The sequence below is a fragment of the Amblyomma mixtum genome, chromosome 8 (genome assembly GCF_055824585.1).
Source record: "Amblyomma mixtum isolate Tamu chromosome 8, ASM5582458v1, whole genome shotgun sequence".
Taxonomy (NCBI): domain Eukaryota; kingdom Metazoa; phylum Arthropoda; class Arachnida; order Ixodida; family Ixodidae; genus Amblyomma; species Amblyomma mixtum.
This window is the reverse complement of record NC_143019.1, coordinates 20,489,999-20,502,567: the sequence shown is the minus strand read 5'-3', so window position 1 is coordinate 20,502,567 and position 12,569 is coordinate 20,489,999. Positions and strand designations below refer to the sequence as shown.

General features: G+C 45.6%; 1 protein-coding gene across 1 annotated transcript; it reads left to right on the top strand.

The window, feature by feature from the left end:
* Positions 1–375: 375 nt before the first annotated feature.
* LOC149331598 (fumarate hydratase, mitochondrial-like) lies at positions 376–12,186 on the top strand. Its single transcript, XM_089556772.1, has 10 exons — positions 376–651; positions 1,314–1,439; positions 2,304–2,414; positions 3,737–3,913; positions 5,452–5,607; positions 6,916–7,027; positions 8,092–8,172; positions 8,743–8,946; positions 9,937–10,153; positions 11,722–12,186. Exons 1-10 carry the CDS (start codon positions 538–540, stop codon positions 11,927–11,929), a joined length of 1,506 nt encoding a protein of 501 aa, XP_089412898.1. The 5' UTR covers positions 376–537; the 3' UTR covers positions 11,930–12,186.
* Positions 12,187–12,569: the final 383 nt, after the last annotated feature.

The following is a 12,569-nucleotide window of genomic DNA, read 5'->3' as shown; positions in this document are numbered from 1 at the left end:
TAGCAATGCAACAACTTCTTGCAAAGTGCTGTATTAATTTTGTTGATCCACTAGTAACAGCTAAGAGAGATGACATGTCAATTTGTCTGAAGTCACCCTACTAACAGAAGGAGTACAAGCGTCCCTTGAATTCTGCTTGCAAAAGTTTTATTTTAAAATGCAGCAGTAAACAAACTAATAACAAAATTATGCAGAAACAAGACTTATCGCATTTAGTTGTAAAAAATGCTCAATTTTTGCTGTTTTTTAGAGAACACTTGCAACGCTACAACTTCTAGCTAGGGGCTATTTTAGTTGTATTTATCCATTTGTTAAGCAAAGTAATACGCAAGAGAGATAATGTGCCAAGTTGTCTGAAGCCACCCTACTATCAGAAGGAGCACGGCGAGGAGGCGGGGGAGGTCACCCAAGAGTCGCCGGTCAAGTTCTGCTGTACGCTGCGTGGACTCGGCAGGCTCTCGTTTCCGTGCGTCCGCTCGGCGCAAATAACAGCCGTTCTTCTCCCCCATTATCACGTGTCGCTTATCGGCTGAAGCCATGAAGCTACCAGTCGCCCTCGTCTCGCAACTGCGGCACCTTGCGCGACACAACTTTCCCCAAGGAAGGATGGCTCTGCACTCGTCGGCTGCTAGAGCGCCGGCTGCCGCAACGGTGAGCTCCAGTTCTTATGCGAAAACACCTTCGATGCAAAGAAACGTATGTTTAGCAGATTGCGCGAACGATGAACTGAGAGCACCGGTCCCTTTTAATAGCATCCCAAGTGCCAAGGTTACTCCTAGTTTATCGCAGTCGTGCCATTCCTCGGAAGATCGCCGCTCTTCGTCGGGCATCGTCCCAAAACGTAACAACTCTGTTCTCTGTTAAATGTTGTCAGTACTGACGCAACTCGTGTTATGATTCCAGTTTTGTGCTACGATCCGGAACCGGTGCTCTCAATTTTATCTCTTCAGTAGCGCCGGCTACAGAACGCTACCAGCCGATACTCTGCAAGCATTTACGTAAGGCCTTGCCTTTTAAAAATTCTCCGTAGCACCTTTCTTGTAATGCCTAGATTCGCGCTCCCGAAACTTTCGTTATTGGAATGGTGTCGATTTCAGACTGGAGTAACTGGAGGCTTAAAAGCTTACTAAAACAGGAAGCGCAAGTAATATTGCTAAAATATTTTAAATAGCCACTAGCATGCGTCACATGTCGCGGGACCTTAAAAGAAAAGCCAATAGGAAGGTGGGTAACACGAAGTGATCTCGCCACACCTCCGTCGCGAATAAATTTATACGTGCATTAGTTGAACTTTTCCAATTCACTCTTTGCAGGGAGAGTTTAGGATCGAATCGGACACATTTGGTGAACTGAAGGTGCCCAGTGACAAATACTATGGAGCACAGACGATGCGTTCCATGCTCAACTTTGACATTGGTGGTGAGCATGAGAGGATGCCTGTGAGTATTACACGATTTTGAAATTTGAACTCTCAAAGTTTGTCCGAATTAAGAGGAACCTTCTCGATACGCTTGATGTTGGCGGTACCAAGGTGTCTATTCAAGTAAAGCAGATGTTCGAATTGAATTGAAATTAATGAGCCCACTGTAGTCAGTCAACTTGTAAGCAGGAAATGCACAACTGTCCCCTTTTCTTTTGACATTCACTTCGTGCTCTCGTGACATGTTCTACGTGGACCATAATTAGTGATGCCCCCAGAACCTTTTTAAATAGCAGAGCTTGGAAGACCACCATCGTCTTCTTGTGAGACTGCCATTTGATGGTCTTCGCAAAGCACTGGGTATACAACACAGATGGATTGCATGCCATTAAGTTCATTGCTTCTAAGTGTATGCATAAGAAGCAAAATTAGGTTCTACAAAGAATAACCAAATATATAAACTTTCTTCGTGCATGTGCACTGCTGCTTGGAATGCTTCAGTTGAAAATTTCACTCATAGCGAAGCAATCATCGTCTGTTAATAAACTATGATTAACACGGAGGGAATGAAAAGGATCAGTATTCAATGACTCAGACTTATAAAACTCTCTCATGCTTTTTTGATCAAAACTTAATAGTTAAGAGTGCCTCTTTCCTGCCCTGGCTACACAAGTGCTGACAGTGCTTGAAATCTACTTGTTGACAACATTAGGTGTTCTTGGGAAGGATCTGTGGATTATAGAGTATTATAGAGTATCTTTCATCAAGCAACACTTCACAAGTGAAGTTGCGGCTTCTGTAAGGCCTGATGGGCCTTAGTGTGTACAATAAATGAAACTGAGTAACACGCTTCTATGTATGACTGCCTACCTTCTCTTCCCAGCTGCCGGTCATTAAGGCCTTTGGCATCCTCAAGAAGGCTGCTGCCATCGTGAACAAGGAATATGGCTTGGACCCCAAGCTAGCAGATGCAATCTCACAGGCAGCTGATGAGGTGAGTTCGCTTCACCGAAGCCCTAGCTGTCAGCGTAAAGGCTTTGTATGCAATGCCACAGTGGCTCAGTAGCTCTGGGAAAGCATGATGGGCAGTTGTGTTAGGTACGCATGGTGCCTATGTGGTACTGCTCTTCATAAAATAAATAAACAAAATGCTGTGATAAGAGCTTGATATACTTACTAACGAGGGAGCCTAATGCTGACTTCACTATCATCAAACATCCTCGTTGTTGCGGTCTGAATGAAGCGCTTGGAAAATTTTTGGGATGGTAGCCGCCTCCCCTCACCTCCCCATTGGCACTGTACTGGGCCTTTGCCCTGCAGTGGACATAGTTAGGCTAATGATGGTCACATACCAGAAGGGTTTTTTATGCATGACTAACTCCAGTCTGTACACGTCTTTTTCCGTGCACCATAAAGCATAAACCAAAAAGCACAAGTTACTGCTCGGCAACTTCACTTTTCCGTAGTTGCAGCCATTAGCAACACTGACGTGAACATGTCCATCCGGTGAACCGAGGCATGGAGGAGTAATGAGAGCATTAGTACATCAGAAAGTAGTGTGACCACTGCCGTGAATATATTTTGAATGCATAGCCAGATTGTTTCAGAGGCTGCGCCTTCATGGATGCAGAATGCTTTAGCACCTGTGTGGAGAGATTTCAGTGTATGTTAACCCTTTCAGGCGCCATTTTTTGTTTTTACTGAAATGAATTATTTTTTCACCTAAGTAGTATATTCTGACCTCAGGGAAGGGAATTTGTTAGTTTTCGAACGTTAAAGACCAGCAGGTAAGTTTTTACAACGATGTGGAGAATTGCATACAAAGTGTCAGATTTGTTAGAAATAGTAACATCGAAATGTTCTCGTGTGTGAAGTAAACACCCAAGGGATCGTGGAATCACTTTGTATTTCGAAGATTCACATTACCCTCGAAATTGAGCAAAAACAATCGACGTTTTCACTCGCGGCAAAATCTGTCTGCACAAAAACGGCAGAAAAAGTGTTACCTAGCTCAATCTTATGTGAAATACTATTTACTGCATTCACTACATGGTACAAAAAAGCATCTTATTTGCAACAAGAAGGGTGGTCAATTTGACTGAAATAATGAAATCACTGTTAAGTGCTCCAATTTCTCGGAAAAAGCTGTGAGTTTACCTCTTATGCAATTGTGTACAAAGCGCCTGAAAGTGTTGATTCTGGGTGTTTTAAATCAAGTCTGGTACTACATATGGTGTGCCTTGTATCCTGTGTATAGCATTGGGACATAAAAATAAGGCGATGTTACAAAAGAATATAAACTTCTCTTCCGTGCAGGTGATAGACGGGCGGTTGGAGTCCCACTTCCCTCTGGTGATCTGGCAGACTGGCTCGGGTACCCAGTCCAACATGAACGTCAATGAGGTGATCGCCAACCGGGCCATCGAAATCCTCGGAGGCAAGCTGGGCAGCAAGACTCCCGTCCATCCAAACGACCACGTCAACAAGAGCCAGGTAGGGTGGACACCTTACTCATGTTGTCAGATCTGCTGTGCAACAACTGCTCCGCACAAAAGTTTATCACAACAAGACCCTTGGTAGAGTGTAAAAAAAAAGTTAGCTGTTACAAGCAATGCTAGGGATAGGGAGTGATAAGAAACACAGTGTGAGCTATTAGATATGGAACGCACTCACTGGAAGTCATAGAGTTTCTTACTATTACCTAGAGGGAAAGCTGGCAGCCCATCTATGGGAGTTTGCATAGAGACCCCTCGAGACCACTTCAGCCACCATGGGCGCTCAAAGCATCATGGGGCGGTGAGCTACTTGTGGCGGAACTGCAACTTTTGGCCAAAAAATGAATAGAAAAATAAAGCTGTTTGATAACTACAAACGTCCTAACATTCAATATCTTGTCTAATGATTGCAACAAACGAGCAGCAAAGCGTTTAAGTGCAAAATTTGCCCAAAATAAAAGATGACTAGCTTTCCTATTGGCCAAGTGATGAACACTAAAAAAACTAATATTTCGTAATTAACAGGCGCACTTTTAAAAGTAAATATGTTTTCAAAAAAGATGTTGTTGCTTAGATACTTTAAGAGGTTTCTTAATGGCATTTCGGAAAAGTGAAACCTTTTATTGGCGTTGTGTGTCGTCGCGTTTTCACTACTTATGGGTTTTGCCCACTGCGTTCGCGCGAAAGTCGTCTGCGCACACACGAACAGCGTTTTTGAAATCAAACGTCTTAGTAGTGCCACTCCATGTTCCCGAAAAACTACGACTGTGCCGCAACAAGTAGCTCACCGCCCCATGATGCTTTGAGCGTCCATGGTGGCTGAAGTGCAGCGCCGCCAGCTTTCCCTCTAGGTAATAGTAAGATACTCTATGCTGGAAGGAGTTCTGTGGGGACTTCTGCTGTATTCACATTTAGCGAAAAGGTGTGCAGTACTTTTTGGCATGTGGCGGTTTGAGTGATGGCTAAAGGATGGCAGACTCTTGAATGTCGTAGCCAATTGCAAGACACAGGGTGCACTGTGAATAACGTTGCACTGCTTATTTCCTGTGAAATACCATGCGCAACATTCCGCTTGAAACTTCACATCCTGGCTCGTTTAGAACTGAAACTTCTCCTCTATTTTCATTTTCATCCTTGCTGGGTGGCACTGGAAGGTCCTAAGATGATTGAGTGACAGTAACTGAAATGTTCGCACGAGTGATTAAAACACATGTTAGATTCTATTCTTATTGCGACAGAATAAACACAGAGGTCATTGGAAGGCATTGCGAGGTTGTTTTCAGTCGGGGGATGCAACAGGTCAAACCTTTTTCTTACTAGAATGCTTTCCATGCTAAAACGATGACACCTGTGTCGATCTTCCAGCTTGACGCAGCCTTGGTTTGTTTTGTTTTCGAGTTTCCTGAATCTCTTCCCACTTTGTTTGTTTGCTGCCGCAGTAGCGAAACAAGTAATATAATTTCACTCGCTTGTCACTCCTGTCGAGGTCGTTTGTTATTTGTGCCTCTCCTAATGCTCACAATGACATGCTTCCAGAGTTCGAACGACACGTATCCAACGGCCATGCACATTGCTGTTGCCATGGAGATCGACACCCGCCTGATGCCCGCACTCAAGAAGCTACACGACGCCCTGCGCACGAAGGCACATGAATTTGATGACATTGTCAAGATTGGCCGGACTCACACCCAGGTAAGCCTTTGCTGAATTGTACTGTAGCTAAGTGACTGAGTGTTTGGAGTTCATACATGGGAGGTTACTGTACTTCGTTTGACGTTTGAGTCCTAATACTACCACGAACCCACTGCCTTTTTTAGTGTGCTAATATTAGGTGTTGTATTCCACCACTTGGTCATTGTCTGTGAGGTCCCTCTGCCCACCGGGCTGTGGGCCACCTAGGTTGTCACGTGACCTTATGGTGTCATCACATCCTGCCCACCATATTGTGAGCAAACTGACCGCTGCGGCAGGTAAGTTAATGATTGGTCGCCAGAGTTTCCTTGAGAAGAGAAACCTGAAACCCCTGTGGTGGCGGCACCTGCCATTGCAGCGTAGGGACGCATCGCTTAACCGTTTCACCACTGCCCAAGAGTGGTATGAGGACTCCCAGGGACCTATGAATGTAAAGTCAAGAAAGGCCAAATCCGCATATATGGGCGTCAACCCATTAACACTATTGTGTCATACCCTTAAGGCGGAGCGCTAGTTCAATCTTGCCGATCTTCGTCCGATGCCTGCCCGACCTTCAAAACCGAGCCTCGAGCTGAAACCAAAGTGCTAGCATACCTAATTTGCATTTGGCCTAACCGTGCAACATAATATGCAGTTTTTTTTTCCTGGTTACAAGCATTCCTGAGATTGCTGCTGAGGATTTCAGGAGGGGAAAGAAATAATGCTTGCAATACGTTGCTTTACTTTTGTTCTGCATTTCCACATTTTTAGCTAATTTTCATAGGTGATGAAAAATTGTGTCAGGCAGGCGTAAGGTTAGTAATGAACATGGCAAGGAAATTCAAGTTCTGGCTTCTTGTTGCTGAACTGAAAGATGCATAGTTTGATCCAGGCCATGATGGTCGCATTTCAATGGAGGCGAAATGCTAGCAGCCCATGTACTGTGGGATGTCGGTGCTAAGAACCTCGGGTGGCCTAAATTATTCAGAGATGTCCACTACGACGTTAACTCCACAAAAACCAAAATAAAACCAAGTTCTCACTTGCCTGTCGGCGATGATAAAGCTCATTCATATGGCGAATTGTGGCATTTGTATGATGTCCTTGTGGCTAGTAGGTGGACTTGTTCCATTCTGTCGGAAGAAGCGCAGGAAATTTGAGAACAACAGATGGACAAAGTGAACAGAACGCAGGCGAGGCTCGTTCGCTTCATCCACCCCTTGTGCCCCAGTTGCGTACTCCTGTCTCTTCTGCGTGTAGGTGTGCCTTTTTGCACGTAGAGTTGTGATCTGCTCTGCAATGAATGTGGGATATCTGGTGTGCACGCAGGATGCTGTGCCCCTCACACTGGGCCAGGAATTTGGAGGCTATGCTGCCCAGATCCAGTACGGGATGGAGCGGGTCAAGGCGACGCTGCCACACCTCTACTTCCTGGCTGCAGGTTGGTGTTCGCAATGACTGCCGTCCTTGGTGGACTGCGTCACTGTCACACGAAGAACATCATTCTTGTTTTTATTTTTGTTTTTGAAAGATTTATTAATGTATTGCCAACAATTCATGGTAGAGAGCCTTGAGGAGGCTGACACCTCGGGACACCTAGTGGGGATTCCATTTCTGCCCTGCACTTTGCTAGTGTTCCCGACACCTGCATTCTGTTCTGGCACGTCGAATGAGGTTGCCTTCATTTACATGCCTTCCTAGTGAGGTGAAGCAGCAACAGAGTCAGTATTATTTGCAAGTGCAGCAAAGTGGTTGTCTGAAAAGGAAACCATCACATGCATTTCAGACATGTTGTAACATTGCAAGAGTTCTGGGGAGTCGGTCTGTGCGCATTTTAGGTGTGGGTGGTCGGTGGATCAGATTGGCTTCTTTACATATTTCACATACTGGTCAAACAGGACAAGCGTTACTGTCCTGTTTTTGTGTCAGTTTGTTCTTGTTAGTTTTCTTGTAAATTCACCTCTAAATTCATGTCAAAAATTCATTTGAAGCACATGGAACTGTTGATGCTTCTGTGGCCGTCGTTTGTAACATTGAGAGTTGCTCCTGACGCTTGAGCGATTATCTTAATTCACAGTCTTTCGTGTAACCGTATAAACCTGTAACAATAAAGTTTGAGCACTGCATAGCACACTGCCATGTTGTTTTGTTGTGAGAAGTATAACAAAGAGGAACACCACCACGGTGGCTTAGTGGTTATGGCGCTCAGCTGCTGACCCGAAAGACGCATGTTCATTCCCAGCCACTGCGGCTGAATTTAGATGGAGGCGAAATCCTAGAGGCCCATATGCTGTGTGTGATGTCAGTGCATGTAGAATCCCAGGTGTTCGAAATTTCTCTGGAGCCCTTCACAAGGCGTCCCTCATAGCCTGAGTCGCTTTGGGATGTTAAATCCCCATAAATCATGTAAGAGAGAGGAACAGAATCCTGATTGTGTCATTTGTCTGACTCATTCTGTTTGTGCCCCCCCCCCCCCCCTCCCTCTGTACTGCGTGCTATCACCAGGTGGCACGGCTGTTGGCACGGGACTCAACACCAGAATCGGGTTCGCCGAGAAGGTCGCTGAAAAGGTTTCTCAGTTCACGGGTGAGCCACAACTCTTGCACTCATTAAAGACGTCAAGCGGCCTGCTATGGTTCTCACCAGTAGTGCCATAGGCTGATGAAAGCAGTAACCCCCTTCAGAACAGGAATGACGAGATGGCAACTGGCCCTTGTGTTCCCGTGCACTTTCCTCTTTTTTTGCACCTAACCCAACAGGCTGGTATTGGTTTCTTAATGCTATTTCATCATTCGCTTTGCAGACAGTTCTTGAAGCTCCCTTTTTCTTGAAACTGATAGAATTAGCATAACAATCTAAATTTACGGGTTAGTAAGTGATTTAACACTGAACACCTTACTTTGCGTTTTAAGAGTGCGCCCTACAATCCCCACAAGTCCACCTCGTACAAGTGGTCTGATTACCATCATGTGGTTTGAAAACGGCTAACTGGAGTCATGCTCGGAAATCTTGCTTTCGGATTTTTTTTTTTTATATGATCATCTGAAGCATGTGCCTGTTCACTTTACCTGTGGAATGCTGCATGTTAGGATTTGCAGTCTGGTGTTCAAGTGGTGTGCCCTCCTTCAGAGTTGAACCGCGGTCATGTCTACGCAGGGCTGCCGTTTGTGACTGCGCCCAACAAGTTCGAGGCGCTGGCTGCCAATGATGCCATGGTGGAGGTCTCGGGCGCTCTCAACGTGCTCGCCTGCAGCCTCATGAAGATCGCCAATGACATCCGGTTCCTGGGATCTGGGCCCCGGTGTGGCTTCGGCGAGCTCTCGCTGCCCGAGAATGAACCGGGCAGCAGCATCATGCCAGGTGCGCTGTGCACTGCTCCACGAAATCCTCGCAATCTGTTTCTATAATCTCGACAGATGCTTGCGGACTACTGTGGTTGGGTCCCGATACTGAGGCTGCCTGAGGAAAGGTGCAGACACACCAACCTGCTGTCTGAACAGCCAGAAAACTACTCGCATCTGGCAGTGGACAAGTTGCATGGCTGTCTTTTGCAGTAGCTGTAGGATCCCATCGACCTCTGATGAGGCAGCAGTGATGCAGAGAAGGAACGAATGAGCTTGCTGCTCAAAGCAAGGAAACCAAAAACTTTGTTTTGTGAACATTTGTTCTGCGATGATAATGCCAGAACAGTTATGCTTATTATATTTATGATTTTGCGATTTGTGAATTAGCGACTGCCTCTCATCTCCTGTTTGAGGCATGCCCATGGTAAAAGCATGGTGCAGGGGTCATGTGACCAGCTGGGGGAGATCTTTACACGGTACAGCTCCATTTACCTTGATGGCACAACACGAGGCCACATGGCCGGCATGTTCACTTGGAGTGCTCGCTCACGTGACTTCACAGTGCTTGTCACGTGGCCATAAGGCTGGTCATCGTGTGAGCAGCCATCTTACTACACCAGCACTGATAGATACAGCTGGAATAATCTGTCAGCAGCTCGGCTGCATAAAAAATATATACAAGACAAGCAAGATAATGACTCGATATAGCATTGATGATTATGACTGAAAATTACGTTGACGCATGGCATCCTCATCACAACTTGAAGGAATTAGACGCATATGCACCAGTACCCTTAAGAAAGAAAAAAAATTAGCTGCAGCATGGTGAGGCGTGCATGAAGTTACCATGTATATAGCCGTTTACAAAATGGCAGTTTCTGTACCAAAGGCAGTACAAGTATGCAGAAAGTTTGTGCTTGCAAACTAGCTTGCAGTACTGTCGTTGCACTTTGCATTGGAGGCCCAAGCTGACTGTCCCCCCTCCCCCCCTTCCCTTTCCGTGCAGGCAAGGTGAACCCGACGCAGTGCGAGGCAGTCACCATGGTGGCGGCACAGGTGATGGGCAACCACGTGGCCGTCACCGTGGGTGGCAGCAACGGCCACTTTGAGCTCAACGTGTTCAAGCCGCTCATCGTCTCCAACGTGCTGCGCTCTGTGCGGCTGCTGGCCGATTCGAGCGTCTCCTTCACCGACCACTGCGTGGCCGGCATCATCCCCAACAAGTGAGCGGCGTCTTTGATGCTGGCGGTTGTCAAGCGTACGTGCTGTGTGTGAGCGTGCTTGACATGCCAGAGTTAAACGGGAAGCATATGGAACCAGCCACAAGAGGACCCGTGTGCAGCTAGCTAGGAAACATTGCTCCTTAAAAATCCCAGGGGTGCACTAAAGTGTGCTTAGGTGCAGTAATGTGATTGTCTTACTGCTGCCGATTATGTAGCTGTGTGTTCGTATCTTTAATGCCTTTGTCGTTTCTAAGTCATGTTTTCACTCAAACTTCGGTTCTACCACATCCGAATACATGGGTCCCATTGCTAGGGAGTCTAATAAGCACTCCAAAGGATTAATCAATCCATAAATTTGATTGAATTACCCATGAATGTGTGAAGTAATTCACGAAGTGAACCAATAATTGACAATTTGTTTAATTACTCAGTTAATATTTTATGACCTAATTGAGTGTACTCCTTTAATAAATTAATCACCAATTCATTCATTCATCAACTCAACAAAATTGCCAGTTAATTTGTGAAGTAATTGACATGTTCAACTAATTCATTACTTGGACCAAATAATTACCTGTTTAATTAATCATTTTGGTGACTTACTTATTAATTCATGATAATTTAAGAATTATTTAATCAGCTATTCTATCAATTGCCCCAATAATGAATTATTGACAGTTCATGTGGACACGCTCTGCTGACAAGTCCTGTATACACTCGTGAGTCAGAAACGCTTTCACATTAAAACGATTCCTGATAACATAACATCCTAAGGTCCACTCTAATACCCGTGCCACACGCGCACAAGAAATGGCAGTAAATGCTTCAGGCCTTAAGTTTGTTAATGCCATTATTTTCGGAGCTGGTGCTACACGTCCACTTTTAATGCTATTATCGAAAGTGACGATGACGATAACGCTTGTAAGGTAGTCAAAAGTTTCATCTGAATATAAACATTCCTAATGAGCACAATATAACGGGAATGTTGCTCAAATGTAATGTAAAAACGCTTTTCCAGAAAATGCGGCTGTTCCTGCTTTACAAGTCGAAAAAGTAGCCGTAAACTCGCATGTCAGCACACAAGTCGAGAGTACCAGTCAATAAGGCTGGTTAAAATGGCGCTCTTCGCATCGAAAATGCGGTATTGGTGTCTAATCTGACTGAAAGTTAAGAATTAACCATTTCCTACTGGTTAGGAAGTTGTTACTAACAAAGCTGCATGCCTTTCTGCGTGTGGAATGGGAACGAGAGTACGCATTCCACGGGCGAATGAGTTGTGGCGAACTCAGTAGGTCGCGAATGGCAGTAAGGCTAATGCCATTAAATTTATTCGTGTGGCACAACACGAATGCCATTAAAACTTAAGGCAGTAAGCACTTAATGGCATTAAATCTGTCCGTGTGGCATGGGTATAAAGCTTCGTATAAGAGCTAAAATATAAGTGCACTGTGTTCTTAATGTGTGCAGAGGAACTGTTGCGTTCTTAATGTGCTGCTTGCTAAGCATGGCCTCGGTAGCCATGCCAACACCTCGTGCCAACGCTCGCCAATGTTCGCGCCCCATTTCAGGGAGCGCATTTCCAAGCTTCTCAACGAGTCGCTGATGCTGGTGACGGCGCTCAACCCGCACATTGGCTACGACAAGGCCGCCAAGATCGCCAAGACGGCACACAAGGAGGGCTCCACACTCAAGGAGACTGCCATCAAGCTGGGTTTCCTCACGGCCGAGGAGTTCGACAAATGGGTCCAGCCCAAGGACATGCTGGGGCCCAAGTGAACCCGACTCTGACGAGAGGTATTTTCACCCCATCGTTTCGTTGCCGGAGCCTGTGTTCATAGTGGATCTGGTCTCACATCAGCTTGCAACCACCGGGGCTTGTTATACCGAGACTGTCTGCACACTGGAACAGTGTGGTTCCTGGCAACTTGTGGACACAAAGGCTGGGCTGGTGACATGTTAAACCTGGTGTTTCATTAAGGTGCCAAGCACCCGTTTTCTTTGACGACGTGTAAATGAAATTTTATGTTGAGACATCTCCTGTGTGTGTGTAATTTGTCATAACCCCAAGCACCGGGAAGCAGGCAGGGATGTTGCTGTCACACCATCCAACCCATCTGGCTTCCACTGTGCTGAGTGACTTTAGAAAGCTTAAATGTAGGCGTTCGCGGGTGTCACACCAGGCAGAGTTTGCACTTAGAGCAAAAGTAAAATACTTGTATGCACATGTTGATGAAAAAATAGGAAACCACACAGAAGTGAATTAACATAGCTTTAAATGCAGACAAAATTGAGGCATAATTCACTTCATTGACTTTTAGACAAAAAATTAGCTGGCAGTTTAGCATTACCAAGCAGGCACAATGTGTGGAAGCACACTTTTTTTGCAGGTGGACACCACAGCCACATACCTCAAAGC